This window comes from Tiliqua scincoides, chromosome 14 (assembly GCF_035046505.1).
Source record: "Tiliqua scincoides isolate rTilSci1 chromosome 14, rTilSci1.hap2, whole genome shotgun sequence".
In the NCBI taxonomy this organism is placed as follows: Eukaryota; Metazoa; Chordata; class Lepidosauria; order Squamata; family Scincidae; genus Tiliqua; species Tiliqua scincoides.
This window is the reverse complement of record NC_089834.1, coordinates 13,726,925-13,753,913: the sequence shown is the minus strand read 5'-3', so window position 1 is coordinate 13,753,913 and position 26,989 is coordinate 13,726,925. Positions and strand designations below refer to the sequence as shown.

The 26,989-nt window shown below is 48.5% G+C and overlaps 2 protein-coding genes across 6 annotated transcripts; one reads left to right on the top strand and one right to left on the bottom strand.

Moving 5' to 3' along the window:
* On the top strand, positions 1-13,228 carry TCTN1 (tectonic family member 1). The gene is made up of 15 exons (XM_066609995.1): positions 1-313; positions 1,429-1,549; positions 3,781-3,911; positions 4,755-4,924; positions 5,100-5,187; positions 5,970-6,079; positions 6,342-6,362; positions 6,977-7,102; positions 8,003-8,125; positions 8,519-8,601; positions 9,155-9,295; positions 9,995-10,148; positions 10,822-10,947; positions 12,025-12,169; positions 12,657-13,228. The coding sequence occupies exons 1-14, from the start codon at positions 1-3 to the stop codon at positions 12,166-12,168; spliced, it is 1,851 nt and encodes a 616-aa protein (XP_066466092.1). The 3' UTR covers position 12,169; positions 12,657-13,228.
* Positions 13,143-23,738, bottom strand: HVCN1 (hydrogen voltage gated channel 1). 5 transcript variants are annotated; one of them, XM_066609888.1, is made up of 6 exons: positions 23,649-23,738; positions 15,868-16,109; positions 15,428-15,532; positions 14,699-14,930; positions 14,007-14,119; positions 13,143-13,517 (listed from the first exon to the last, which is right to left on the bottom strand). In XM_066609888.1, exons 2-6 carry the CDS (start codon positions 16,069-16,071, stop codon positions 13,452-13,454), a joined length of 720 nt encoding a protein of 239 aa, XP_066465985.1. In that variant the 5' UTR covers positions 16,072-16,109; positions 23,649-23,738; the 3' UTR covers positions 13,143-13,451. The 5 variants fall into 5 exon arrangements, with proteins under 5 accessions (XP_066465985.1, XP_066465989.1, XP_066465988.1 ...); XM_066609892.1 differs by lacking the exon at positions 23,649-23,738 and adding an exon at positions 23,317-23,367; XM_066609891.1 differs by lacking the exon at positions 23,649-23,738 and adding an exon at positions 22,861-22,914.
* Positions 23,739-26,989: the final 3,251 nt, after the last annotated feature.

Here is a 26,989-nt window from a genome sequence, read left to right as displayed (position 1 = left end):
ATGCCGCCGCGGCGGCCCTACACGCACCTCCTGCTGCTCCTGCTCCTGCCGGCCTCTCCGTCCGAACCCGAGCCCCCCGCTCCGTCCGTGGCTGGGGATGGGACCGCCGGCCCGGGGCCCGCGGCGAGCCCCTCCGCCGAGCCCCCCCCGGGCCCCAGCAGCCCCCCGGGGCCCACCGCGGCCGGCCCCAGCAGCCCCCCGGGGCCCACCGCGGCCGGCCCCAGCAGCCCAGCGGCCACCCGCAGCCCCGCGGAGCCGGAGCTGCCCGAAGCCGCTCCCCGGGCCGGTCCCTGGCCTGAGCCCGTGAGGGACGGTGAGTCCCGCCCTTGAGGGCCCGGGGGAGCAGGCTGAGGGCCGAGCAGTGGTGGGGTGGAGCCTCCATGCGCAGGAGCAGCCTACCCCAGTGCTGATCAATCCTTTTAGCACCAGGACCTCTCTTTAGAATGACCATCTGTCTGGGACTCACCGGAAGTGATGTCATCAACTTAGAAGTGATGTCATCAACTTAGTGATGGAACTCACCGGAAGTGATGTCATCAACAAGTTAGAAGTGATGTCATCAACTTAGCCATGGTGTTCTAACTTAGAAGTGATGTCATCAACTTCGATGTGATGTCAGAAGTGATGTCATCAACTTAGACATGATGCTCTAACTTAGAAGTTGTGTCATCAACTTAGACGCGATGTCAAAACTTAGAAGTGATGTCATCAACTTAGACGTGATGCCAAAACTTAGAAGTGATGCCATCAACTGAGGCGTGATGTCAAAACTTAGAAGTGATGTCATCAACTGAGATGTGATGTCACAACTTAGAAGTGATGCTATCAACTTAGACGTGATGTTCTAACTTAGAAGTAATGCCATCAACATAGACATGGTGCCATCAACATAGAAGTGATGTCATCAACTTAAAAGTGGTGTCATCAACTTAGACCAGCCATTTTCAACCACTGTGCCATGGCACACTGGTGTGCCACAGATGGTCTGCAGGTGTGCCGTGGGATTTTTTTGGGGGGGGAAGGTCACTTGCTAGTAGGGCCACAGGGGCCTACTGTCAGCGTGGTGTGCTTGTCAATCGTCAAAAAACTGATGGTGTGCCTTGACAATTTTAGAGACTTGTCAGTATGCCATGAGATGAAAAAGGTTGAAAATTGCTGACAGACATTGGCAGGGGCGGTGGGAAAAGCTGCCTTTGAACACAAGGGACGGAGGGGCAGATGAAGGTGAGGCTTTCATATCGTGCTTGGGACGCTGTCCAGGGCTCCTGGCTTTGGATGCTCATTGGATCCAAGAAAGCACATCTTTTTACAATCTTAACGTGTAGGGATTGCTAGTTCTGCATATGCAAGGGTTAATTTTTTTTTAATGGTGCACTATTTAAAATCAAGCCCTAAATTTGTTGTGTTTCTCTCTCTCTCTGTCTCCAGTTGCTAAACTGTGTGCCTGTGACCTGCTGGTGGACCAGTGCGATGCCAACTGTTGCTGTGACCCCACCTGCACTGCTGCTGATTTCAGCCTTTTCACAATGTGCTCGGTCCCAGTTGTCACGTAAGTGTTTGTGTGTGTGTGTATCATGGCTTTGAAGACTTAAATGTTTAATGGTCATAAGAAGTGAGGTGTTTTCTAGAGGATGTTAGCAGGTCTGTGCTAAAAAGGAAATCCAAGTTGTGTAGCCCAAATTTTGGTCTAAGTAGAGCCAAATTCTGTAACGTGAACACTCAAGACAGGTATAGAGGGGCCAGAGCTTGTTGACAGAGGTGTGCATGCAGAATGTCCCAAGTTCAGTCCCCGGCAGCATCTCTGGCTGAAAGGATCTCAGACAGCAGGTGGCAGGAAAGACCCTCTGCTTTGGGTCCTGAGCAGCCACCGCCCATCGAGTAGACGGTACTGGCTAAACGGACTAAGGGCTTGCTCAGTATAAGGGAGTTTCCTCTGCAAGCAGAGTTGCTCATACAGCATTGCCAAACTTTAGCTAGCCAGGAAGGAGAAGAGTGACGTAGAGACCATGTGACTTCTGCCAAATTCCCCGTTTGTCATCAGCTGTTGCAGCCACAAGCCTTGCAGCTGTTGAGAACTAGTGTTGCTTTTTAAGAAAAGACCAAATGTAAGCACTTTTCTTGGGACTGTGCTGTATTCTGCATTTGCGTGATGTGACAGGGGAAGCATACAGTTCCTAAATACACAATTCAACCTCACTAACTTAAAATCATTGGAAGAGCCTTCTTTCTATATCTCAGTATGAAAAGGGCAATCCTCTATCCACTGAGGTTTTCCGGGAGTGTGGTTTTGTATACAGCACACACCATTAACATCCCACACGTGTTCCAGTCCCCATCCTGTTTCTGAATGCACCACATGCCATGTGTGCAGAGCTTCCCTCTCTTTTTCCTTGGGATTAAGCAATCCAGCTGCTTTTCTTTTCAACAGCTGTTTATGCCTCTGGTGTGTTTGTGCCTTTTGAATCTGACAACCAAGTAAAGCACATTCTCGCTGCCAGTATTCCTTTTGAGCATAAATATCCCAGCATGTTTTCTTCAGGTCTTAAAACACGTAGCTTGCTTGCTTGCTTGCTTTTTTTTTTTTTTTTCCAAAAAGACTCTTAATGGCCCAGTATGAGTTCCTGGGACAAAAGGCTATGCAGCATCAGTCCAATCTGAGCGCGGAGGCTTATTCTTAGCTCCTTGGAAAGTGAATCACTTTGTCAAAGCCAAGTTTGATGCTCACCATTGATCTGGCCTACTTTGCTAGTTGCCACCCACATTCAGGTACTTTGGGAGCTATTAGAGATGTTGAAAGCAAAAGCTTCCTGAATTTGAGAGGAATGATCTCCCATTATGAGGAACGTGGCCTTGCAGGAAAGGGGTGTGTGTGTTTCGTGCTGTTTCTCCTGAAAGTGCAGCTGAAAAGTCAGGCATCGTAAGTGTGCGTGGCCTTGCTTTTGCAGTCTTAACAACAATCATGCATTTATTGATCTAGAATATTTACAGACTGTGCTTCTGCTTGGCAACAGGCCTGCACAGCAGCAGCCAATAAGAGAGAATCCAAAGCGTCATAAGATTTAAATAACCACAGTAGGCAGTAGTGACTGGTGAAGGCACTGGAGAGCAAAGATGTAACGGTCCTCTCCCCAGTTCTCTTGGACTCTTCAGCAACCTACCTGCCTTCTCCTTGGTTGTCACAATAACCCGGCATAGCAGGTTAAGGCCCCAACCCTAACCAATTTTCCAGTGCTGATGCAGTGGGGTGTGCGCTGCATCCTGTGGTGGAGGGGCAGTCCCCGGGGCCTTCTCAAGGTATGGAAACAAGTGTTTCCTTACCACCGGGCTGCATTGTGGCTACACCGGAGCTGGAAAGTTGGATAGGATTGGGCCCAGTGTGCTGCTATCTTGCACAGCTGCTTTGGTAGACCAGGCCTTTGCTAGTGCCATCCCCGTGTCATTCAGTGGTGCTCATTCAATTTCCGACAGGAGTTGCTAGACAGCCCCTTGCAAGGGGGAAAATCTCTTTCCAGTTTCAACTGTGGCTGGCAAGTAAACCTGGATTATAAGCAGCAGTGAGATCCCTTTTCTTGATTTCTTGCACCCTCTCTGTTTCCTGCCTTGTTTTTAAAGCCTCCCACTCTGGGTTCTCACTTCTGGCTGCTGCAGTTCCATGGCAGATTTCAGCAGTGTTCCTTCTGGACCCCTTGGGTCCCATGCCACGTTATCAGGTCCATTAGAAAGATTTTCTGTGTATAAATAGAATGACATTTTTTGTTATTTTTTTTTTCTCCTTTGCAGAGGTGATAGCCAGCTCTGCAGGCAGAAGGAAGCTCTCTATTCAATCGACCCGGCAGCACACCCTCCACAGATGAGATTTCAGTTAGCTGACAAGGTCAACCCCAATGTTTTCTGCATTCAGACTGCCAACTGTAAGTTGAGCCAAGTCAGGTGTAAAAATCTGGCCAGGATGATTCTTCAGAAGCCTTGTGAGTGGCTGGGCTAAGGAAGGGGCGTGCGTTTCTGTGGGTGAGAGAGACAGACATGCAGTGGACTGTTGCGCTATCCCTTGACCTGCAGCTGTCTAGCAGTTTGAGCCAAGGACAGGCCAGTCAAATACAGTTGCAGGATAGGAAGGCGGTCTTTAGCAGAATTTAACAGCCCAATCCTATGCATGTCTATTCAGAAGTAAGTCCCATTACAGTTATTGGGGCTTACTCCCAGGAAAGTGTGGACAGGATTGGGCTGTAAGCTGTCAAAACTTGCTTTTTGTAGCAGTCCCAGACCAGTATCATGGGATGAAGCCTGAGTCCTCAGTATGGTGTGTTTTAAACTGTTAACTTGGATTTTTGCTTGCCCCATTCTGGCTTAAAGCAGGGAACAAAAGCAAAAATCACTCCAATGGAATAAATCTTGAAAAATTTTGGTGTTGGTTTCTACCCTTGTATGTACCCTTTCTCAGCCGCTACTGCTCCTATTCTATGGGGAACATAAAACAGAATTTCTTTACCTAGGTGGGCATCGCTTATTCTCCAGGGCAAATGTTGTGGTTGTACACAATTGCTCTGAATACAAGCTATACCCTATTTCTGACTGCCTTGTGTGATCTCCAACCAAGGAAGAGCTTTTGTAACATCCCTGCACCTCTCCCAGCAGGCTGGTTCATATGTGAATGAGCTATTGGGAGTCACTGCAGATCCGTTCTGGCTCCAGAATGCCATTGTTCTAGCAAGTAAATGTGGCATATCAAACTGGTTTTGTTTGTTCTTTCCCAGACAAGTCTGCACTGTCCTTTCAGTCTCCTGAAATACCCACGTCACACAATTTTGATAGGTTAGTTCAAGAATTTGGCGGGACTGCCTTTGGTACTGAAACAGATCTCACATCGACTCTTGAAGCGGAGACCCAGCCTGCTCTTGATGCAAACGAAATCAGCAGATACCAGGTAAAGAAGAAAATACTTGCATGCTATCTTGTAGCTGTAACTGTCATAAAAATTTCGATATTCAGTTTCATAGGAATTTAGAAAGTTTGCCTAAAGCATGTCAATGAGGAGAGGTTGATATATCTCTTGTGTCTGCCATGCATAAAATTGAAACCGCGTGTTTTTCTTTCGGCAGTACAGAGACCCTATAGAGACGTTGGATGGGTTTCTAAAGCTCCCAGCTCCTCTCTTTGGCTCCCAGTGTGCCGACAATAATCCTTCAGGTCAGAGAGCAAAGGCTGTGCATTTTGCTTCCTTTTACAATAGTGCACTTGGGGGAGGGGGGAGTGTCTGAATTATGGTAAATGTTCCTTTTTGGGGGGGGAGATCCCATTGCAATTGACAAAGGGGCCTGTAGCCCACAGAAGACCATATTGCTATATCTGGTCATCTTGAAGGTACCACAGGGCTCCTGGTAGTTTTTATCGAAACAGACCAACAAGTTGGCTGCCCATGTGTAGCAATTTTGTGTTATTTATGTAATCGTGCAGAGAATGTGTTAGACCCTTTGCTTTGCGTATAGAAGGTCCCAGATTTCATTGTATTTACTACAAGACTTAATACCTTGATTTTTCCTTTGGGGGGAAATGCTCAAGGTGGCTTGCAGTTATGAAACTTTAAAACAAAGTCAAATAAATTTTAAAAAAACCATTAGCATGAGCAAAAATACAGACCCTGTCAGGCAAGCCCAGAGGCCAGTCCAAGCATTCAAGCCTTAGCCATGCACCAGAAAGCTAGTGGTGTGATGTGGAGAAACAGATTTATTTGGGAAGGTTCTCTGTTAACTGAGTCAAGAAGCACTTGATAGATGGAGCAGTGGTCTGACTTGGTATAAAGCAAATTCATGTATCATGATGGATGGATGCATTCTAGTAGGCCTCTGCAACTGAAATCAAATAGTATGCCTCCATGTTTTTTTGTTGGCTCCTGTTGCATTTTATGGGCACCTGCTTGCTAATTTAAGAGCGATTTAAAGCAAGTGGCTTGCGCTTTGTGGTTCCCTCAGGGTTTCTCATAAGCCAGGCTGTGAAGTGCAGCAGAATGATCACACCAGAAGAATGCACCACTGTCGAAGCTCTTGGCGTGCAGTTCTATATCGGTTCCAGCATTTTGGCTGTAAGTTTTTATTTTATTCATTTATGCCTGAAGTCTGAGATTTTGTATTTGGTAAATGGGGGTGGGGTGGAGCAGAAAGACATTTTCTCAGCACTTGCAGCTATAGGTAATTGTAGGATCTTGGTTCTCTGACTTGGAAGCTGCTTTATTAGTGGGGGTTTTGGGGATGGAGGCCTAGCCCCCTCATGTTTTTTTTTTTTTTATAGAAATGAGTAAAGCTGTGTTTGATGTGCCACTTCCTTTTCTTTTTAATTCCCATCAGGTACCAAAATCAAGTCAAACGGTAGGTGCCAGTCTCATTTATTTCCTAAATTTAGAGACTTGCTGTTTACATTTGTGAGGACAGTGACCTTGGATGATAAAGTTTCCTGCAATTCTGATTAAGTAGTAACTGGGTGCTTGCTTCTGATCTGGTTTTTCCAAGTGAAATCTCTCTCTACACGTTCAGCAAAACATATTAAAGCCTAAAACTGGTGGGAGCACCTCTTACTAAGCAAAAAGCAACCACGGGGGTCTTAATCAAGACTGCCGAGAGGGGTGGATTAATTCCTTCCCCTTCTGCTTTTTTCTGCTGAAATCACTCCCCTGAACTGACTGACAGCCTCTGAAGTAGCTATTTTCTGGGAAGAGCCAGTGGGCAGAGTGGTGGTGGTTGTGGAGGCAGTTCCCCAGTGCCTCCAGAGGAAGAGTGGTGGCAGTGGGGCCGGTTGTCCCTTCAGGGAAGCCTACCTGCCATCACTGATCTTTGTACCAAATAACTCTTGGTGAGTTTTATTTCCTGGAATTCAGTTTGCAAACTGCGGCTGTAGGCAGACAACCAGAGACCAAGCATATTTGGACAACGATCTCTTAAGAAGCATCTCTCTGTGCCTGAGGAAGCTGGGCTCTCTCTTTCAGGTCAACATCACCATCCAGTCCATAACTGTGCAGATGCCAGGGGGACTGCGCACACGTCTGCAAAGCACAGGTGCTCCACTCCCCCCTACGTTGCAGAATCAATCATGCAGCAATGCCGTTCTTGGGGCAAGTATTCCATTTTCTTGTCCTCTCTCCTGTCTTCTAAAACATGGGGGGGGGCGGGCTTGTACTTAACCAGGTGGCTTGTGGTTCCCAAGGTGAGGCAGGTGAAACTGCCTCCTCTAGTGATTGATCCTCTGAAGGAGAGAGATCTTTATTTAAAAAAAAAATTATTGAAAGAACTGCTTATCTTTTTCTGGGACTGCCCCCGCAGGCATGAAAACATTAGGAGCACTGCCAGCAGTTGCAGCTTCTGGTGCAGCACTTTCATCTTAAAGGAGCAGAACCAAACCGCTTTCCCTTGTGGCCAGAACTCCTCCCTCAAACACCTCCCTGAAGCCTGCAAGGCCCACTGCAGACCACACCTCTTCCACGAAGCCTTTGCCTTAGCCCCTCACCCACAGCTGAAACCACACCTAAGCATGAGCAGTTACTCGCTGTTTGTCAGTTGCAAACTCCTCAGGGCAAGGGTCTATGTTTTGCTTATGTTACCTGGTAAAGCAAAATGTGTGCGGAGGACACTGTATAAATAACATTGCCCACTGTAAAAAAAATTTTATTCTAGTGCTTTGGAAGTCTTGGGTATATTTGGGGCACTGATTCATAAAATGATATTGGTTTGGCCTTATCAGCTCCAGTACTACACTCATAAAACTCATTTCTGCACATCAGCATCTAAGGTGGGCATGCCATATCTCCAAAACTAGAGCCAACTGGGCAAAATGGATGCCATTTTTTGAATCAGCACCCCAAATATATCCATGACTAGGTCTAACTTTGAAGGCACCAAAATGTGTGTTGGATGGTGTAATGAACAGCTTTTTTTTTTTTTTTTTAAATTCTAGGTATTACAGATTTGATTACCTTTCTGCTAATTTAATCTGCAAAATGTTATTTGTTTTTCAGGCAAGTTATCTCATTACCTTCACAGAGGCAGGCAAAATCACCAACGCAGCTGTGTCTCTTGTCCTGGGGACAGTTAACACAAGAGTTTTCATGCAGCAAAGCTTTGCAGTCCGTTTTGTTCAGGTAATTTCACAAGTTGTGCCAAATGGCTCCCTGGAAAGCTGAATTTAAAAGAGACTGGATCTCTGGAAGAGAGACTCAGCCTTTTGAAAAGAGGAACAGTTTCACTCTCGTGTTTTAGACTATTCAGCAGCTCTGGTTTCCTCCCATTTGTGTCTTTTCTGCATGCAGTTAAAGCAACCATTTAATAATATGAAATCAGTGATTCAAATGGTTCTGTGCTTATTAAACGATGATTAGTACATATTCGGGCTGATAGGCTGAGGTCGAATAAAGCTGTTCACAGTATGGTCCGTACATTTATGTAATCCTATGGGATCATTTTTGTGTTACCTGCTTTGCATTCAGAATTAACAGCTAATGAAAAATAAGTCATATTGACCTTTTCTTAACAAGCAAGGTACTGCGTCCGTTCCTCTCAGTGGAAACCCTGGCTATGTCATCGGACTACCAATAAAAGCAGGATTTTGTTCAACTGGATATCTTTTTCACTTTGAGTGTCGCTTGTAACATCTTGACAAAATCCTACCTGCCCAAAAAAGCAAATCCTGATCATTTATAGGAACTGTTTCTTCTGCCTTCAATTCAAGGTGTAGGCTTTAACCTGTTAAACCTTGTGCAGCCTGGGAGCCTTCTATCTTAAGGACTGCTGCTCCCCAAATGAGCCCACTTGCCAGTTGAAGTCTAGTCAACGAGCGCTGTCTTCCTGTTCATCTGCAGTGCAGGTTAGGATGGGAGCCAAGAACCAGGCTGTGGCTTCTTGGCTGTGACTCAAAAACCAGGGAACCAGATACAGGGGAGTACAGGATGCAGACATCTTGTTGTCTTGAAGGCAGCTGGTGGGCCATTGTGAGATACAGGAAGCTGGACGAGAGGGCTTTGGCTTGATCCAGCAGGGCTCTTCTTATGGTCTTATGAACCTTCTCCCTAAATGGGAGAGAGGACCTTGCTGGAGAGGGGAGCAACTGCCTGCATCTTTTTAGTTAAGGCTTTGACTTAAGCATTTAGTTTTCCTTAACCCTTTACATTCACCTCTGGAGTAGTTCAGAGCATGAACGAAAACGGTCAGCTCACCATGATGAAAAGCTCACCTGCTCAGGACTGTTTGGCAGTGGATGGAGTCAGGACCCCAGTGCTGTTTGGGAACAACATGATGTCTGGATGCCAACTACGGTAAGAGCAAAGACCACCCATTCTGGACTAGGCTGAGGTTTCCAACCTTATTTTGCTGTTTGGGTTTTGCCACAAGGTCAGGATGTGAGGGAAATACTAGTGTCTTCCTGAGGCCAGAGGTTTATGCCTATTGGGGCCACTTTGAATTTTGGCCCAACAAATGTAGTCCAGGCTAGTGACCTCTCACCTTTGTGCCACTTCTTCCAGCTACCAAAAGCCTCGTGATTTTTGAAGAGAGAGAGACTAGCAATCAAGGGAGAGAAAGAGGGAGAATGTCCCATGCACATTTCTCTTGAACAGTTCTGGACAGTGACAGTGGGTGGAAATGGAAAGCCGGACTTGATGGCAGGCCACTGGGCAAGGCTTCTTGCTACCTTCCCAGAGTACCCTTCTGGGAAAACTAGTAGCCAACCAACATCTTATCTGCTGTTTGGCTAATTGCTTGTTTTCAGACCACAGACTCCTGGTGAGAGTTTCTGCTAACTTGTTTGAAATAAATATAATTTACCTGGTAATAACTCAGAGGAATGAGAACTGTATGTAACTTACTGAATTCCCCCACCCTACACAACCCAACCCAAAACAAAACTGATCCGAAGGTGGTTTGGGCTGGTTTGCCTTGTAGAGACTGTCCTCTAGGGAGGGGGAGGCAACAGATGAACACCTAGCATGTTGACGTGGCAATTTCTTTTGTGAAAGAATCACCCAGGATGCCAACTGTGAGCTCTTGGCCCCAGCCCTACTGAACGTACTGAAGGGACAAAACTTCCCAGACTGCGTGGCCCCTTTTGGAAATTCTCTGCCTCAGAATGACTCGAGCTGGGTGCAAATTTATAACAACGTCACTAAGCTGGTAAGAGTTGTGTTTTTTTTTGGAAGCAGCAGCAAACAAAGGCCTAACCTACAATTGGGCATTCTTCACTCCAAAAATTATCCTGTAAAAACATGCACTCGGGCACCCAACTCTGGGGCTAGCCTGAGATATTCTTATTATGGAATGTGCTAGGAACTGCCCTTTCTTGCACTGACAGAGGAGTTAAGCAGAGGGCATCTGAGCCTTTGTGTGGATGCCAAGTTGGGCACATCCCTTCTTTGTGGCTGTGTGGGACCTGAACTCTGTTCTCCCGCATCTCCAACAGTTTATCTATCACACTGCCTGGTTTAACCAGTACAAAGAGGGTCAAGCTAGATGTTGCACTCAACATAGGCACAAAGGGGCAGCTTTTGGAGGGGAATCTGGATTAAGAAATCTGGGTCATGATAGAGGCAGGGGTGTAGAGGGTTAATCTCCTCCTTGTGCCATTTAATGGACACATCAAACCAAACCCTGGCACATACACGTACAGCACCTGCTCTAAGGGGAACAGTTCATTTGGTCCTGCATTCCCTCCTAATGGAAAGAACTCAACCGCCATAATCCAGCAGCCTTAAGAGCGAGCATGGGTGGAGATGGATACGTGATATGCAGGTGGACCTGAATGGCGTCTTTGGGTAACCAACACAACCTCTGCCTCTTTCCTTTCCAGAGCACCTGTGAAATCCCGGTGTCATTCGAGATGGAGGTGAAATGGACTAAATATGGCTCACTGGTTAACCCTCAGGCTAAAATCGTGAGTCTCACAGCAACAGTGCTGACAGCCGCCTTGCCCCAGGTGGGTGGCAGTCTCTTGCAACAGCAGGAAACAGCAAAGCTTCTGCGATGGTTTTAACTTTGCTGGGTTGTTTCAAGCCAGTGAGGCGCAGGAGACAGATGTTTGGCTAATGGAAACCGGTTTTTCCCCACTCAGGGAAAATCTTGCTGCACTCTAGAGAGCGCATCAAGGACGTTTTTCACGCTTCATCGGAAAGGGTGGCATTGAACGGGCTGCCACAAGAAGGCTGTGAGCGAAGCCTTATGGGAACCTGCTAAGTAGCTTTCCTCCTAAGCTGGAGGCAGTCACTGTGAAACTCTGAAGGGGGGAGAGAGCACAGCCAAAGTCCCACACATGGCAGTGGCAGTTTTGCATTATGTTCCTCCTTCCCCATTTCTTAAGGTGTTGTAGCTGTCACCTTGTGTCACCTGGTGTCATTTTAGAAAGCTGCCCCATACAGTCAGCCTATTGGTTTGCTTAGTCCTCTACACCAGTATTCCCTCTGCTGCCTACCAGTGGCTCTGAAGCATGTTTTTTCCAACCCTGCCCAGAGATCTGGGGGAACTGAACCCAGAGCTTTCTGCATGCGTGGCCTGCCCCTGAGCTAGGCCCATTCCCATTATGTTGAGCGTTTCCTCTTTCCCGCACCAAAATGCAAACCTTTTTTCTCTAAACTATGTAGGCAAAGTAGCTTTGCATAGTTAATCCTGTTCCACTAGTCATGGGAACTCATAGAGTGGGAGGCAGGCCACCCTGAAACCATCTAAACGAAACTAATTTCCCTCCAGCTTTGTGGCTTTCAGCAGGCTTAAGTCTGAAAGGGTAGGGCAACTGCTGTAGTCATAGGGACTAGAATCGTCAACATTTTGAGAAAGTGGAAGGTGTTTGGTTCTGCACTTGCTGAGAACCCCACCCAGACCTGGCTTTATTTGCTCTCTGTCTTGTGTTCCACCACATAGCCTGTCTCATAGAGAGGATATCTTATTTTGGCTCTCACGTGTTGACCTGTTCTGCTTGGTTTGTTCTGTGAACTTAAAAACTCTTTGGTTTGGTGTGAGTATAACCAGGGTGCAGAACTCATTTGCATGTCTCTGGCAGGTCGATCCAGCAAGTGAGAGAACTCTCCAGATTCTCACTTCCGTTACTTTTGTGGACGTCTCTGCACCTGCTGAGCCAGGCTACAGAGCTCGACCAACCATCGAGGCCAAGCTGCCGTTTGACTTTTTCTTTCCATTTGTTTAAAGTAAGCATTGAGTCACTGCCTGACCTCTTATTATTTTGTTTAAAAGTTCAGGGGAGTAATTTTTCAGGCTAGTGTTGCAGTGGGGTTGATAATGAGATTGCAAAAGTGGGGTGGGCTGATCCCAGGATGATTGCCCCATGCACCGCTACTTCTGTTACCAGAGCCAGGCTAAAGGCGATGACAGGGCTGGATTAAGAGACAAGAGCTGTGTCCACCAGCCATCACTGAACAAATGCAGAAAGACAGAGCTGTGGAAAACCTGCATGTAACACTCCACTTTTCAAGCAGGCCAACACCCTTTGACCGAGAAGCAGGGTAGAAATATTTTAATAAATTCCCCAGTCCTGCTCCTCAGAGTGTTTGACCATTAAAGCTATGTAACAGGCACGACCACCAGACATAAGCATTGCCAAGAAAACAGGCTTTTCCCTGTTGCAGTGATGACTTTTTCCATTTCTCTCCTTGCATTTTTTCCTAACCGGTACAGCTTCCCCCAGAAGACTGAAGTGCCTTGAACACCTACAGCACAGGGGTCCAGTAGACCGAGCCTCAAAGGAAAAGGAGAAATCGTAGAGCATGGAACAGGCCTGCTTGCCACACGTTTTCTGGAGGTGGTTCTGAGGTGGAGGAGCTTTCGGACCAAGCAGAGGTGCCTCAAGCATGTCAGAGCAGGCGTACCTGAATTGGTTCTCATGCCGCTTCTGAAAACAGAGCCAGGTCTTGAGGGACCGACAGCCATGCCCTCTTCCTTCTGCTCCCGATTAACCAGGCTAGAATGGCCACCAGTGCCTGGTACTGAACTAAGCAGCCTCCAAGGCTTCCAGAAATCAAGTACTGGACAGAGTGGGGGGGCGGTTTGGAGGTGGTCACTGTCCTTCTGACACGATTGCAGCTACCTCTTTCATGCACTATGGACTTCTTGTTGGTATCCCAACCACCATCGCCTTGACACTAAGGAAGTCCATTCTGTTCTACAGATTTGACTTTATTGGTTTTGTCATTTCTCTTTGTAAACTGTACAGCTATACAATTAAAGATTTGGATGATTGTTTCTCCCGCTGAGAACCGGCTCACAGATCCCCAGAGGGAACTCACACTTTACATTACCGATTGAGTCACAGCAATTAACGGGGCCAAAAATGGCTATAGACAATGCAGAATATGTACAAGACGACAGTTTTCAGTTTCTCACAGTATGGAAACACCTTGGCTGCCCAGCACGGGGGATTTACTTCATGGAATGGCCCGGACCCCCCCCCCCCCCACGGTGGCTGTCAGGCATCTATCGGGACTGGCTGATAAGTCCATGTTGCTGCAATAGCTTGTTAAGCCTCTCGATTTCTAGCTCCTGTTGGAGAAGGAACAATCAAAAGTCAGTTTCTGGCACCACTTGGCTGGTAGGTGGGTGGCTGGCTCAGAAAGGCAAAGCTGAATGTCTGAATGGCATCAGGTTGACTTTAATGGCCTCTGCTGAAACCGACCTTTCCAATAAGTTTACACAAAATAGAGTCAGGATTTGCTAGTAAATCAAACACAAGTGAAAATGTTGGAGTACCTTATAAAATAAAATTCTATGCCAGGAGTGCACCCGAGGCAGTGTGCCAAATGTCTGCCCCCCCACCCCACCCCTTGCCCCACAGCTCTGCCACTCTTTTTGAATCTAAGTGATAGCGATGACTGGACAAAAATGGATGTTCACTGCCTCCACCAGTCTGATGCGCAAACCAGCCTAGTTCAGAGCGTGTTGGCTCCCCTGAGAACTTGCAGGTTGGCCCCAATTAGTTCATCATAACCTCACTCCACTGAGCCCAGGCTGCCAAAAGGGGTGGGGCCCTACCTTCTCTGCACAGCTGCTTTCCAGCTGTTGGACCTTTACGGTGAGTTGGAGGTTGGCTTGTTTCAGCTTGGACACCTGCTGCTCAGAGCGTGTCTTCACCGAGAGGATTATGCCTGTGGATGGATTCAGAGGGCAGAGTGTTAATGAGGCCTATGAGCCGAGCCCCAACAATCAGTCCTGTACTTCCTTCAAAAGAACTTGTCAGAGGTTAAGGTTACCCATTTTACAGACTGATTACAACTTGGCCAAGATGGAAGATTCCCAAAGTCTAAACCCACCACTGACCCTCCAACATTCAAGTACCCTTGTTAATGCCCGAAGTGGCAGTCAGGTGGTTGGCCAACGAGTTACCCTAAAAGAGCACTCGTGTCTGCAATGTGTCTTGATAGACACAGGAAGGATGAAGTTGGGGCTGAAGATAAGACAGCCAGAGAGCTAAGGGTCAGCAGCAGCCACATGCTCTGGTGGAGAGGCACAGATAATAGGTGCTTAGAAGGCAGAGCATGCTGGATGGAGTTCAGGAGACTGCAAAGAATCATAATTGGTTTCTGGCAGTGGGTCTTTTGGTCAAAGAAGTTTTAGGTCCGACTTGGACCTCAAATGTCTTTTCTGTGGAGCAACTCCTGGATACTTGGCTGCAGTTCAGCCCAGAGCTCTGCCCCCCCCCCGGAGAACTCCACTTCCAAGCTTACCATTTATAATCCTGGCCACTCTCCACAGTCGAAGGAGAATGAGCAGTCCGAGGGCCTCAAACTCGTGCTCCCGGAACAAGAGGACAATGTCAAGGACGAACGACACGACGACGACAATGGCATCCAGGACTTCAAACTTGTGATGGAAGAATTCCCGGCGGTAGACAAAGAGTTTAAAGGAAACTTCCACCAGAAAGAGGGTTAGAATGGAGAGGCTCAGGTAGTGAAAGACCTGGCAGGAAGACAAGACGAGCATTCATGTCGCTGTGCCTCAAACCACACACTGAGGCAGGGCCTTTCTCTAGCAAAACTTGGGACCTGTCATTCCTTGCACAGAAAGCAACAGGACTGGGCACGAGGAGTTCTGCAGCCAGCACTCAAGTTCAGCTGCAAGAGGGGCATGCTGTGGCCTGCAAAGGATGTGCAGATTTGCCTGCGTGGTCTTTGTTTGCGCAATTCTGACTTTGCTGGACCAGCCCAGCTGCTGAAAATCATATTCAGCCACCTCTATGAGATTTCAGCAGGCAGGGCCAAAATCTTTAGTGTTTTAGCATTATCAAGCATATGGATGTGCACATTAGGACTAAAAACTTCTTTGAAAAAAATGGAGATTCTTGGGAAGAGGGACCCTGCACCTACCATCATACTCCGCAGAACTCCAGTGTCTACACAGACAACAGTCCTGTCCACAAACACAGAGATCCCCCTCCTTCCACCGCTCCCCTTTACCTTTGGAGCAATCTCATCCTTGTCTGGGTGGATGATTTTCAAATCCAAAAGCAGTTCTCCAAGGACCAAAACAGCATCCAAGATGACCAGGCAGACAATCAAGATCTAGGACAAAATTGGGGGGAGGCAAGACCAAAAACGTTTGCTGAACAGCAGGATACAACGACTTGCCAATCCACTAGTCGGAGGTGGCACCTCCTCCGCTGAGGAAGAGCAGCCTGGCCCAGTCATTGGCCAGAGAAGGAGCAGCTGCCAGGAGATCGCTAGACGGACAAAAGTTCTGCCGTATAGAGTGACTTCACTGATCGACCTGTTTTAGCTTCAGCACGGCTCCTACATCACACGTCTCCAAGCCCCAAAATGCCACTGACCTGACACCACTAGGGGTCTTGGGCAAGAGAGAGAAGCAAGTGACAGTTCTGGAGAGCAGCCTCCTGTACCTGAAATTTGTGCGACTGAAACAGCTTCCTCATCACCTCCCGGAACGTTGGGGGTCTGGGAGGAGCCTCGACTTTAATAGCCTGTTCGGGTTTCTTCCCTTCCCCTTCCTCCTCCATCTCTTCTTCTTTCCACTTCTTGTAGTCATTATTCCACTGCGCAGGGTCATCGCCCACCACCGTGAAATGCTTCAGGTACATCGACATGATTGCGGCTTAACTGCGCATCACTCTGTAAGAACAAGCTGTGGAAGCGATTGAAAAAAGTCAGTGTCCATGAAAACACCCCTTTGTCTTCCCAAAATCCCTGCTAGGTAGTGTAGGCTGAGAGAGGGCGACGCTCGCAACATCACTCAGCCAGTCCCACTGCTGAGCGATTTGAAGCCAGGACCTAAAGCTGCACCTCTCCAGTTCTAACCCAACATGATGCACCACAAAGCACCTGCCAGTTAGCAACTCCACCTGCTAACGTAGCATTACTCCCTGCACAGCTAGCTACACAAGGACCTCTCACCTTTCCTGGTTCCCTCTCTCCTTTGTTTACAGCAGGGTCTTTGCTCCCTTCAGCATTTAACAGCAGCAGTGGGAACAAAAGAAGAAATAAAGATTCAGACAGACAGAGCAGGGGAACAAAAGCATTCGGGACAAATCTGATGTCCTTCCAGTGATCAGTTTGCAAGAAAAAGCAAAGAGAACACAAGTTTCCCGTCTCATTTATATTGTGCAAAAATATTTCCTATCGCACTGCCAAAAGATGCAGAGCTCCTTCCTGCCGGCCTCTTTGGCTGGCTCCGGCTGTGTACAGGTGCGTGCTGGGAGGATGAAAGCCCTCTGTTCTTTAATTACAGACAACAAGCTGTTAAAACCACAAGGTGTTTGTTATCGGTACAAGTCTCACCAGGCAAACTGCACTCGCTTTCTCCTTGCTGAAGGGCCGCAGCAGACTGCAGGTTACCAGAGCGCATAGAATGGAATCATCTGCCTGGAGCAGTTGCTCTCTTCAAGCGGGGCCGACCTGGCCAGCCGAGTTTATGAATGGAAGGGGCGGGCTTGGGGACTCACTAAAGCCAGCACAGGGTGCCACTGATCGGTTGCAGCCCAGCGCAAGCGGTCCATTGTTGACATTACTCAGAGGAGAACTGCTTGGCACGCACAGCCAAGATTGCTCGTAAATCACTACCAAGTGCTTACCAATGCTTGGACAATTAAAAGTTTAGTTTGAGAGACAACAGCTCTGACGCCATTCACCCTCAGGGGGCGCTGATGACCTCATCCACAGCCCTCCACCGTCTGGGGTTGGCTCCCCGGCAGCCACACCCCTCAAATTTAGTTTTGGGCAACCCCCCACATGGGCTTCATCTCAGATTTCAGCAGAGGGACACCCAAATTTTAGCAGGAATGGGGGGAATGATTCAGGAAGGCCCAAAAGTCTATTTTTGGACACATTCAAGTTTATATTGCAAAAGTACAATCTACGTGTTATTTTACTGAGCCACTTATCACTGTTATGACTCCTATATTAACATTGACTCAAGACAGCTCCGGTGAGTGGTCTGGGAACATCTGATGCTACAACATTACTGGAGTTTGCAGAAGGGCAAAGTTTTTCCAGCCTCCTGGTCCACATCCATCCAACCCTAATCCCCACCTCCAGAATAGTACATACTGCCAGGAGCTCAAGCAGGTCCGTTCCATCCTGCTCTATTTTGGTCATACTCCCATATCACAGGTGGTAGAACTGAGGCAGAGAGAGAACAGAGACTCGTTCAAGGGCACCGCAGGAGTTTGTGGCCCTCGTGCAGTGTCCAACTCACACCAGTGAGGCCATCGTGCTCCATGTTAATGAGTGAGTGTTGTGGAAGAAGAGAAAGAGACTTTGGATTTTCAGCCTCAGGACCAACCATTTCTGCAACAATATCTTTGGACTCTGGCCAAAAATCAAGGATTTTTTTTGCTTGTTGGGAAATTGGCTCACAGACCACTTTTCAGTGTTTTGCTGCACAGGCTGAGGGTTGAACATCCCCAGTTAAACATTCATATATATATATGATAAACAAAACTGAATTCTTTCTGAAGACTACAGAAATGGTTTTGTCTGGTTAAACATTCTTCACTTGGAATGCTGACTGAATTCGAAATGCATCTTTGAAGGGTTGTCACAAGTGAGACCTCATACTTAACCTTAGATGTTTATGCAGTCAGAGGACCAATCATCCCATTTGTGGCCAGTGTGAATGCTGTTGGCTACTTGGATTCCCATCATGCCTCAGCACAGTACAAGCTTCCCATAATCCCCTCCCTAACCAGGCAACCTTCATGCATATGACTTCACCTGCCTGCAAGCAACAAAGCAGAAGGTCTGGCCCCACAATGAGGTAAAGCGGGACAACTGCCTCAGGCAGCTCCTTTGGAAAGTCAGTGTGATGTGTTGGTTAGAGTTCAGGGCCAATACCAGGTAAACCCCTTACTCTGAGCTAAATCTCCACTCAGCTATCAAGCTTATTAGCAGATCCTAAAGATCACACACTCTCTTGGCAAGAACCACACTGGAAATGGGATAGAAACATGTATGCCAACCTCAGCTCCTGGGAGGAATAAAACATTGCAATCTAATGACAACTTTCTTCCAAGGGCAAATATCATCTTGCCGTTCAGCTTCCTTTCCTCATTCTTTTGGAAGTTCCTTCTTCTATAATTTAATGTCACTGCCTTGGACTTTACAGGGTCTTTCCCAACTCGATTACATGATGGTCAGGCTAAAACAATGAGGTCAGTATAAGTTTTTGTGAACTTCGTCAGGGGGGGCAGGCTTGTGTCTGAACAGCTTCTTCTGAATTAAGTTGATCAGTCTTTAAGGCACTTCAAGACTATGTGGTTTTATTACAAAGGTTTTATGCCCCTAGTACTATGCTTGCTTTCTGACTTTGCTTTTACTAACCATCTCCTTCTAGACAGTCAAAATCTGTTCCATAATGAAACTTTTCCAGACAGCACCTGTCCTTGCCCACGTCTGTGCAGTTTCCAGCTGAGTTAATCAGGTTCTCTTGATCCCTTGCATCTCCAGGTAGGATCACAAGATTCCTATCTGAATCCTGGGCAGCTGCTGCCAAGTCTGTGTTGACAATACAGAGAAAGCTGGAAGGCAGCTTTCTGTGTTCTTTATACTGGGGGTGGTGGCAGGAGAGGGATGGAGACAAAGGGTCAAGAGAAAACACTGTACATTTCTCCCTTTGTCCCACAATAGCAGAAGTACACCCCAATCTAAATGTCACAATCCTGGAAATTACCATCATCTTGACAGGAGCCACACCTTAACTCCAACCTCTAACATCCAGTCACGCTAGATTTGAACTGAACAAAGTATGCACAATACTCGGCTGTTACAATTGTCAATATTGTGACAATATTGTGACAAATGTCTTTTTCAGCCACTACAGCATTTTAGAGCCCCTTTTTCCTCTCGGCCAGAAAAATCCATGATCAGGCCCTTCAAGGTGTAGATCCAGGGCCAACAGAAGGTAGATCGAGACCTACAGGCAAGTCTCAAGGTGATTTGCAGCAGATCCACCAAACTTTTTTTTTTTTGTCTCCCCCCTTTCCAAATTAGGCTGTTGAAACAAAGAAAGCTCGAGAGGAAACCAGGAGTGGATTTCAGTACAAATGGACCAGGTGCCCAGGGAATCCTAAAGCATTAAATGCTAATCAATAACATTATTTACATTTGAGGCTGCTCAATCCTGGAAAAAGATGCTGGGCCCGAAAAGCCGTTTGCCTGCTCCAGCTTTGCTTTTCCAAGACAAACAGAACTTCCAAATGAATGGTGTTCCCAAGAATATTTGTCACGCAATTGTCCATTTTGGCATCTAAATGCTACCATCCAGGGTTGGACTTCCTCATGCTGCATTGTAGGGTTCTGTTTGTGGGGACAGACTAAAAACCTAATGTTATGGACCTGGAAGAAAAATTGGTTTCAAATACTTTGAATTCAGGGAAATGAAAAGGAGGGGGAACAAAGGATGTCTGAAAAGTTGATAAGGAGGGAGATTTTAAATCACATCATGGGTTAATCCACCCAGATGGTGATGTTACCCCAAAGAGTCACCCTTCAGAGTTCTGGCCTCTTATATTTGTCAGGGAGACAGCAACTTTCACCCCAGCACGGCATATTTCCCAGTGGCTGTTGCTGGTGTCTCTTCTGAATTTTTTTTTAACTGCGATTTCCTTTCGGGGACAGGAAACTATTTATTGATTTCTAAGAAAACCGCTTTGCAAACTACTCTGTTGCAAAGAAGTATATTTAATATCCTTAATAAAATACAATGTTCCTGAAAACAGACTGGAAAGAACTGAAGTTAATTCTTAGTTCAGGAAGCGGAGGCTGTACTTATTGTGAATTAATTAATACATTGGATTAGGGTTGGGTCTTGTGAACATGACCCACAGCGGAGTTGCTGACAGTACACCTTGGTCATTGTGGTTTGCTGAAAGACTAGCAGAATGCCCCAGGAGCAGCCTTCCTGCTCGGCCTGCCTTATCAGACATTGCAATCTTTGTTCAACATGGGCAAAATAAGCACATCTTCCCATCTCAAAGTCGCCGAACAGGAACTCACTCTTCACCCAATCCAACTTCCTTATATTATACCCCAAGTGCCCTTGAGAAACAGACACCTGACCCCAGTGTTTTGGAAACTTCCTGCCTTCAGGGAATCTCCTTCCACAGCCGCTGGTTAGCACTGCAAAAGATACTGCTGGGCACAGCTTGCATGTCACAAGGCACTGGTGGATCCTGTTAAGCCCACGCAAACAGATAACGCAACTAACTACCAACGCAGCCCTCCCGTGTGACTCTGGCTCACCATGATGAAAGGGAGTGCTGGGCAAATGGTCTTCCAGGGAGGCTTAGAGCCCAATTCTACCCAACTTTCTAGCACTGATAAAGCTGTGCCAATGGGGCATGCACTGCATCCTGCATGGGCAGTTACAGAAGCCTCCTCAAAGAAAGAGAACATTTGTTTCCTTACCCTGAGATTGCATTAAGGCTGCACCAGTGCTGGAAAGTTGGACAGGCTTTGGACCTGAGTTACTTTTAACAATATTTATGCTCTGCCTTTAGCCCCAAACAGCAGCTTAAGACAATCAACAGACACCAGTTATTAACAATAACAGCAGCAGTTGTCTCACGCTTTCTGTGCAAGGAAAGCATGTCAGATGGGTTATCTTGATAGCAATCCTCATAACAGCGCTGTCTGGTGAATATCATTACCCCCCACACTGCAGATGGAAAAGAATGAGGCAGAGGAGAAGTGGCTTGCCAAAGGCCACCTAGTTAGTTTGCAGCAGAGTTGGGATTTGAACTGGGGGGGGGGGGGAATCCTGACTGCAGCTCATTCTCATTCATAACCACAACACCACAAAGCCTAACCATCAAAACAGAGAGTCAGCAACATGGCATCGCAACAGGGAAGAAATCAAACTAACCCCCAAAGAACAGAAGAACAAAAAGGCCTCGCAAAAGCTGGGGTGCAGGCAAAGAGGGGACTAAGCAGGCCTCCCGGGATGAGGAGTGCCACAGCCTGGGCACCACAACCAGAAAGCCATACCTGTCTTCCATCCCCACTTAATGCACTTACGATCAGAGTGAGTAATTGAGGATGGACTCCATTGCAGATCTCAGTAAACAGGCAGGATCATGCAAGAGACAGAGCTTTCAAACCTTCCTGGGCCTTGGAGGCAGTCATCCGCATCTTGCATTGTGTTGGAAAACAATGAGAGGCAAAGACGCAACATTCGACTCTGTTCTCCTGGTTGCAGCAGCTTGCACTGGCCGCAGCTTCCACACACTTTTGAGACACAGGCCCACGCACAGCATGTTGCGTTAAGTGAATGTGGGTGGGACTGAGGCAGGCATGATGATGAATAGACAGATCCATCTTTCTCCAGGAAAGGGTCCAGGTGCAACACTTCCAGAGCAGATTCCAACCAGCCCCAGATCTGTTTGTCTGCCAGTACTAATATTCTCAGTGAGTGTCCAGCATACTCCAGCGCTCCCTGGAAGACTATGGGGCACTGAAACACCTCCACTGAAGAAGATTCTTATATCTGCTCAAACCCTTTTTAAAAAGTTCAGTAGTTTCTCCTAGATCTAGCTGTTTTCAGTTTGCAATCATGTGGGGAGCCTGGTGTCAGAGGCATAGCTGGAGGGGGTGCAAAGCACTAAGTTTTGCACGGAGCCTCATTGCCCAATGGCTCCAAAGGGGGGGAGGGGCTGCTTGCACACTGTGGTGAGGCTTCCCGCAAAACTTAATGCTTTGCACCCCCTCTAGTTATGCCACTGCTGGGTGTTCTACATACCAGTGAGAGAAAGGCATGCATGTTAACATAAGAACAACCCCACTGGATCAGGCCATAGGCCCATCTAGTCCAGCTTCCTGTATCTCACAGCAGCCCACCAAATGCCCCAGGGAGCACACCAGATAACAAGAAGACCTGCAAGGCTTCCTGGGAATTGTAGTTAAGAACATAAGAACAGCCCCACTGGATCAGGCCATAGGCCCATCTAGTCCAGCTTCCTGTATCTCACAGCGGCCCACCAAATGCCCCAGGGAGCACACCAGATAACAAGAGACCTCATCCTGGTGCCCTCCCTTGCATCTGGCATTCTGACATAACCTCAACAGCAAGGTTTCTCCCTGAAAACAGACCACCCCCCATTTCTGCACTGACTCCACTAATGGAAACCCCAAAGTCAACTTCACGTGCTTGAAGGCTGGCAGTGCTGGAAGCCTCTGGATGACACAGGACTCCTCCTCGTGGGTTGTGTTGCAGCACACCCAGAACTGCAAGGATTAAGAACAATCCCCCTCCCCCAAGTTTACTAGTAGTCCACTCACACCTCCAAGGAAACGACCCCCCCCCCACCTGTTCTCCATCCAAACACCTTTGGGTTTAGGGAAGCCTCAGTTCTGACTTGCACACCGCAGGGGCCATTCCTCACCTCCAGCTTGATCAGAGTTTTAGTTACACAACTTGCAGCAAAAGGAGGGCCTCCAGACCAAGTGGCCAGGATCTGGGGGAGGAAGGAAGTGGCCGAGCTGACCCTGCAAGCTGCTGTTAACCCCTCAAGTGCCAGGACGTGTGCAGGGCGGGGAAGCAGCCAGATGAGCTCAAGGAACACCCACCCTTTGCTAGTGCTGCCTCTCCCTTAAGGCCCAGCTCTCATCACACATAGGGAGGGAGGGGTCCAAAATGTTGCCCCACTTTCTAAAAGCTCTAGAATTCTTGGGAGAGGAAAAGGGGAGGCAGACCCATAAATCAGCAACCCTGGCGGGCAGGAGGGGAGGGGAAGGCAGGCAGACAGACACCCCCCCCCTCTCGCTTGCGGGAGATCCCACCCACCTACCCCGTCTCCTTCACGAGCTCTTCTCCTCCCTGATGAAGAGCCCCCACTCACCCCAATGCTGCATCCTCCCCCTGCCGAGGTGGGGTCAAGGATGGAAGGGGCCCCTCCCGGACCCCTGACGCAGGCACTGGAGGGGCCCCTGGGATCTGCCGGGGGTGGAGCGCCTGGGACCCCCCATCACCCGCCCATCCAAGGCAGCTGAAGGCTCAACGGGCTGGAGACTCCTTCCCCCACCCCACGCCGGGGAGGGGGCTGCAGCCTCTGCCTCTGCGCAAAGCCCTCCCCCTCCTGTTGCTTCTCTCAGGCATTAGTGCCCCCACCCGAAGCTGGCTGAGGCACGAGGCTCTCTGCCAGCCCCCTCCCCTTCGGGGCATCATCAGTACCATCTTGGACTCCCAGGCGCAGATCCAGCCCGCTCAGGACCGCCAGCCCGATGCTCGGCTGCCGCCGCCGCCGCCTGTGCAGCCGCCCCGCCTCCGCCCTCCGCCTTCCTCCTCCTCCTCCTCCTCCCCCCTTCTCTTCATTGGCAGAGTTTGGGAGACGAAAGGAGGGCGGCGACCGGGCATCCCAACTCCCCACTGGAGGGAGCCCGTGCCTCGCCCCCAAAGGACCTGCCCTCGCCCCACTGGAGTGAACGGGGACCCTTCGGGGCCAGGGGAGGCCCCCCCGCTCCTTGTTTTGCAAGGGAAGCTCCTCCAGCCCTGGGGGGGGGGGGCTGCCCTGCAGAAGGAAAGTGGAGGCCCAGGAGAGAAAAGGGGGCACCCGGGGCAGAAGCTGAACCGAACCCCCTCCCCTCCCCTCCCCAGGCTGGCAATCCTGAGCAAGGCGCCTGCCCAGCGAAAGCAGAGCTCAGGTCTAGCACCAGCCCTCGCTTCTGGGCTCCGATGCTTGTCTTCCCTTTGCGAAGGACTTGCCTGCAGCCGGTATTTTTGGCACCTCCAAAACACAACCCTGCAAGGTAGGTCAGTATCACCCCCCTAGGAACTAGCCCCAGCCCCAGGAACAGGTTCAGTAGGCCTGTCCTCCAGCCCATTCCCGTTTGAGTCAGTCAGGGTGTGGGGCGTTCTCAGTGGTGGCCCCTTAACCAGTAGACTTCCCAGTCTCTCCATTCTGATGCCAGCTATGACTTTGGGCTGCTGTGTTGAGTCTCTGTGCTGAGTGCGAAGCAGCTGAGATGCCTGGTTGGGATGGCTCTGCACTCCCCTGGCGGTGCTGGCGGAAAAGCAGGCCAAAAGGAACCCCAGTCACTGTTCTTTCCCCCTTGTTGCAGGTGAGAATCAGAGCTGGCCCGCATGCTGTCTAGTCTCACGTGTGATCAGTGAGAAACAGTCGTGCAGAGCTGTGTGGACACCCCCCAGGCGCAGCCCAGGGTCCAGATGCCCAGGCCTTCTCATTTCACATGCCACATCAGTTTTCACACATCGTTTAGAAACTAAACTGGTGTGCACAAGTGTCAGTTTTTATTTCTACACTGCTTAGGATCTGTGGTCATGCAAGAAACGTTAGCCCCGTTTTCCTTCTTCATTTCAGCAGGCCAATTAGAAGAGCTCAGCTGTCTTTCTCCTCAACTCTCAAGATGCAGCCAGTTAAGAGTTGACTACCACAACTAACCTTCCCAACTGTTCCTCTGAAGTGATGCAAATGTTCAGTGCTTACTCTCACCCCCCCCCCCATCCAAATTTACTTTGTACAGGGTAGCGTCAAACTGCATTTTGACAGCTCTCTGAAGAGCCGGGCTGGCTGACTAGTGCTGCCAAGGTCCTGGGACTGAGGCTCAGGTGAGCAAAGCCATTGCACCCTCAAACTCTGGCTGTGGTGCCTGAGTAGGGAGGGGCATATGCATGCTGGCCTCCACACTGGGCTAGCTGCATCCTTGAAACCATAGAGTTCTAATAAAGGCCCCGGACAAGCACCCTCTGCCCCTAGGCTTGGCTGTCTGCCTCAGCCCTGGCTGATATTTAAACACTGCCATCTTCCACACCTGCCCATATGGCCCTCTTCATCCTGTCCACCTCCACAGTACCCAGATGTAGCTGGCTGCAACAGGGTAAGGGTCATGGCCAGAGCAGACTACCCAGGTTTCAGAGAAGCTCTGCATGCAAGCCAAACTAGCTACATCTTTTAACGTAATTTAATAGTTTTGCGTGATCCATTGGAGTCTGATCTCCCTTACCATTCTAATCAATTTATATTTTAGTACTGTACTGTTTTAATCTTCAATTTTATGCTGTATTTTTATGTTGTATGTCACCTTGGGTGCCCCCAACATGCGGGAGAAAGGTGGGATGTGAATTCTTTACACACATACAGCCAGGTACTCTTTTCTGATAAAGTAGGAGCCTTTCATTCTCAAAGGATTCCCTCTTGCTCTCTGCCTTGCTGCCTGGAACTCCTTCTCAAATTGCCTGCATGTTCTCTCCCCAAGACCTACTTTTTCTGTGAATACCACCTCTTAGTTTTAAGTTTCTTAGTATTTAGCTTCCTCTTAGTATTTTAGTTTATGCTACAAATAAGCTTAAGTACATGTATTCAAAGTGCATATTCTTCAGATTTACCATAGTTCCACTCCCCTTCCCCTTCTCTATTTCTGAAATGGGTATTCTCTGGCCCAAAAACCTGTTCAACTATAACACACCCTGTACACTCATTCATCGCTGCTTCCTTAAATTGGGACAGTCCTAACAGCATTCAGCTGTTTCACTCTGCTGTACATCTTAGATTGGGATAGGAGAGCCTGTGGGGTTCAGATTTGCCAATTCAAGGGCAGCACAACCTTCCAGGCAAGCACCACTAATCCATACAGAAGTTTGGAGGATGCCATCTCATGCTCACCCCACAAATTTAGCAGACTGCAGCCAAAAGAGTGCTGGCCAAATCATGCAACCGCCCCCACAGAGTAGATCCATCCAACTTCTCTCCTCTAGTGCTGGGTGGGCGCCACATGAACTGCTCCTGAATGCAGGCCTGGACCATTATCAATTACAAGGGATTTTGATGCATTGGGGACAAGGTGACATCAGTAAGTTACTCCTCCTGTTCTCTCTCTCTCTCTCCCCGTCTGGGTTCTGCCTTGCAAATCAACCTGGAGATTTTACACAAAGCCAGCAGGATTAGGACCCAGCTATAAGCCAGGGAGGATGGGTCAGAACACACCACCTGCAATTAAGAGCCAGTGCCCTCACAGCATTCATCAATATTTCAACATAGGAAGAGAAGGAACACAAAGCATCTGGCAGCAGGAACACCATCTAGACAAGCTCCCTTTCTTGCACTACACAATCCTTTCAGCGCTTTGACCTCTTGCACTGGGTACCTACTCGTCAGTAAGACTGCAGAGTAGGGCCAAGAATGTAACATGCAACTTGTCCTGCTTGAGAGCTGGTGGGGCCTGCTCTGCAGACACTTCCTGCTGCTTCTGCCCCATGCATCATCCCACAGATGGACATGTGCTTCTGATGGGGGGGTGTAGATGGCCCTGCCATGCAGAAGAGGGCGAGTCTCCACTGCCCCTTCCACTTGTCTGAAATGAATGGGCAAGCTTGGCCAGGGCAATGTTCAATCAGTTTTGTTCCTGTGCATCTGTTCAGCTTTTTGAAGCCATTCTATGTTTGCTCCCAGACACCTGAGGCCTGCAGAGCTTCACCCTTGCACCAGCCAAGCTGCATATTCTCTTACCACATTGCTCCGGTAGCCAAACTTGTCTTCCTTTCCTAACCTGCCCTGC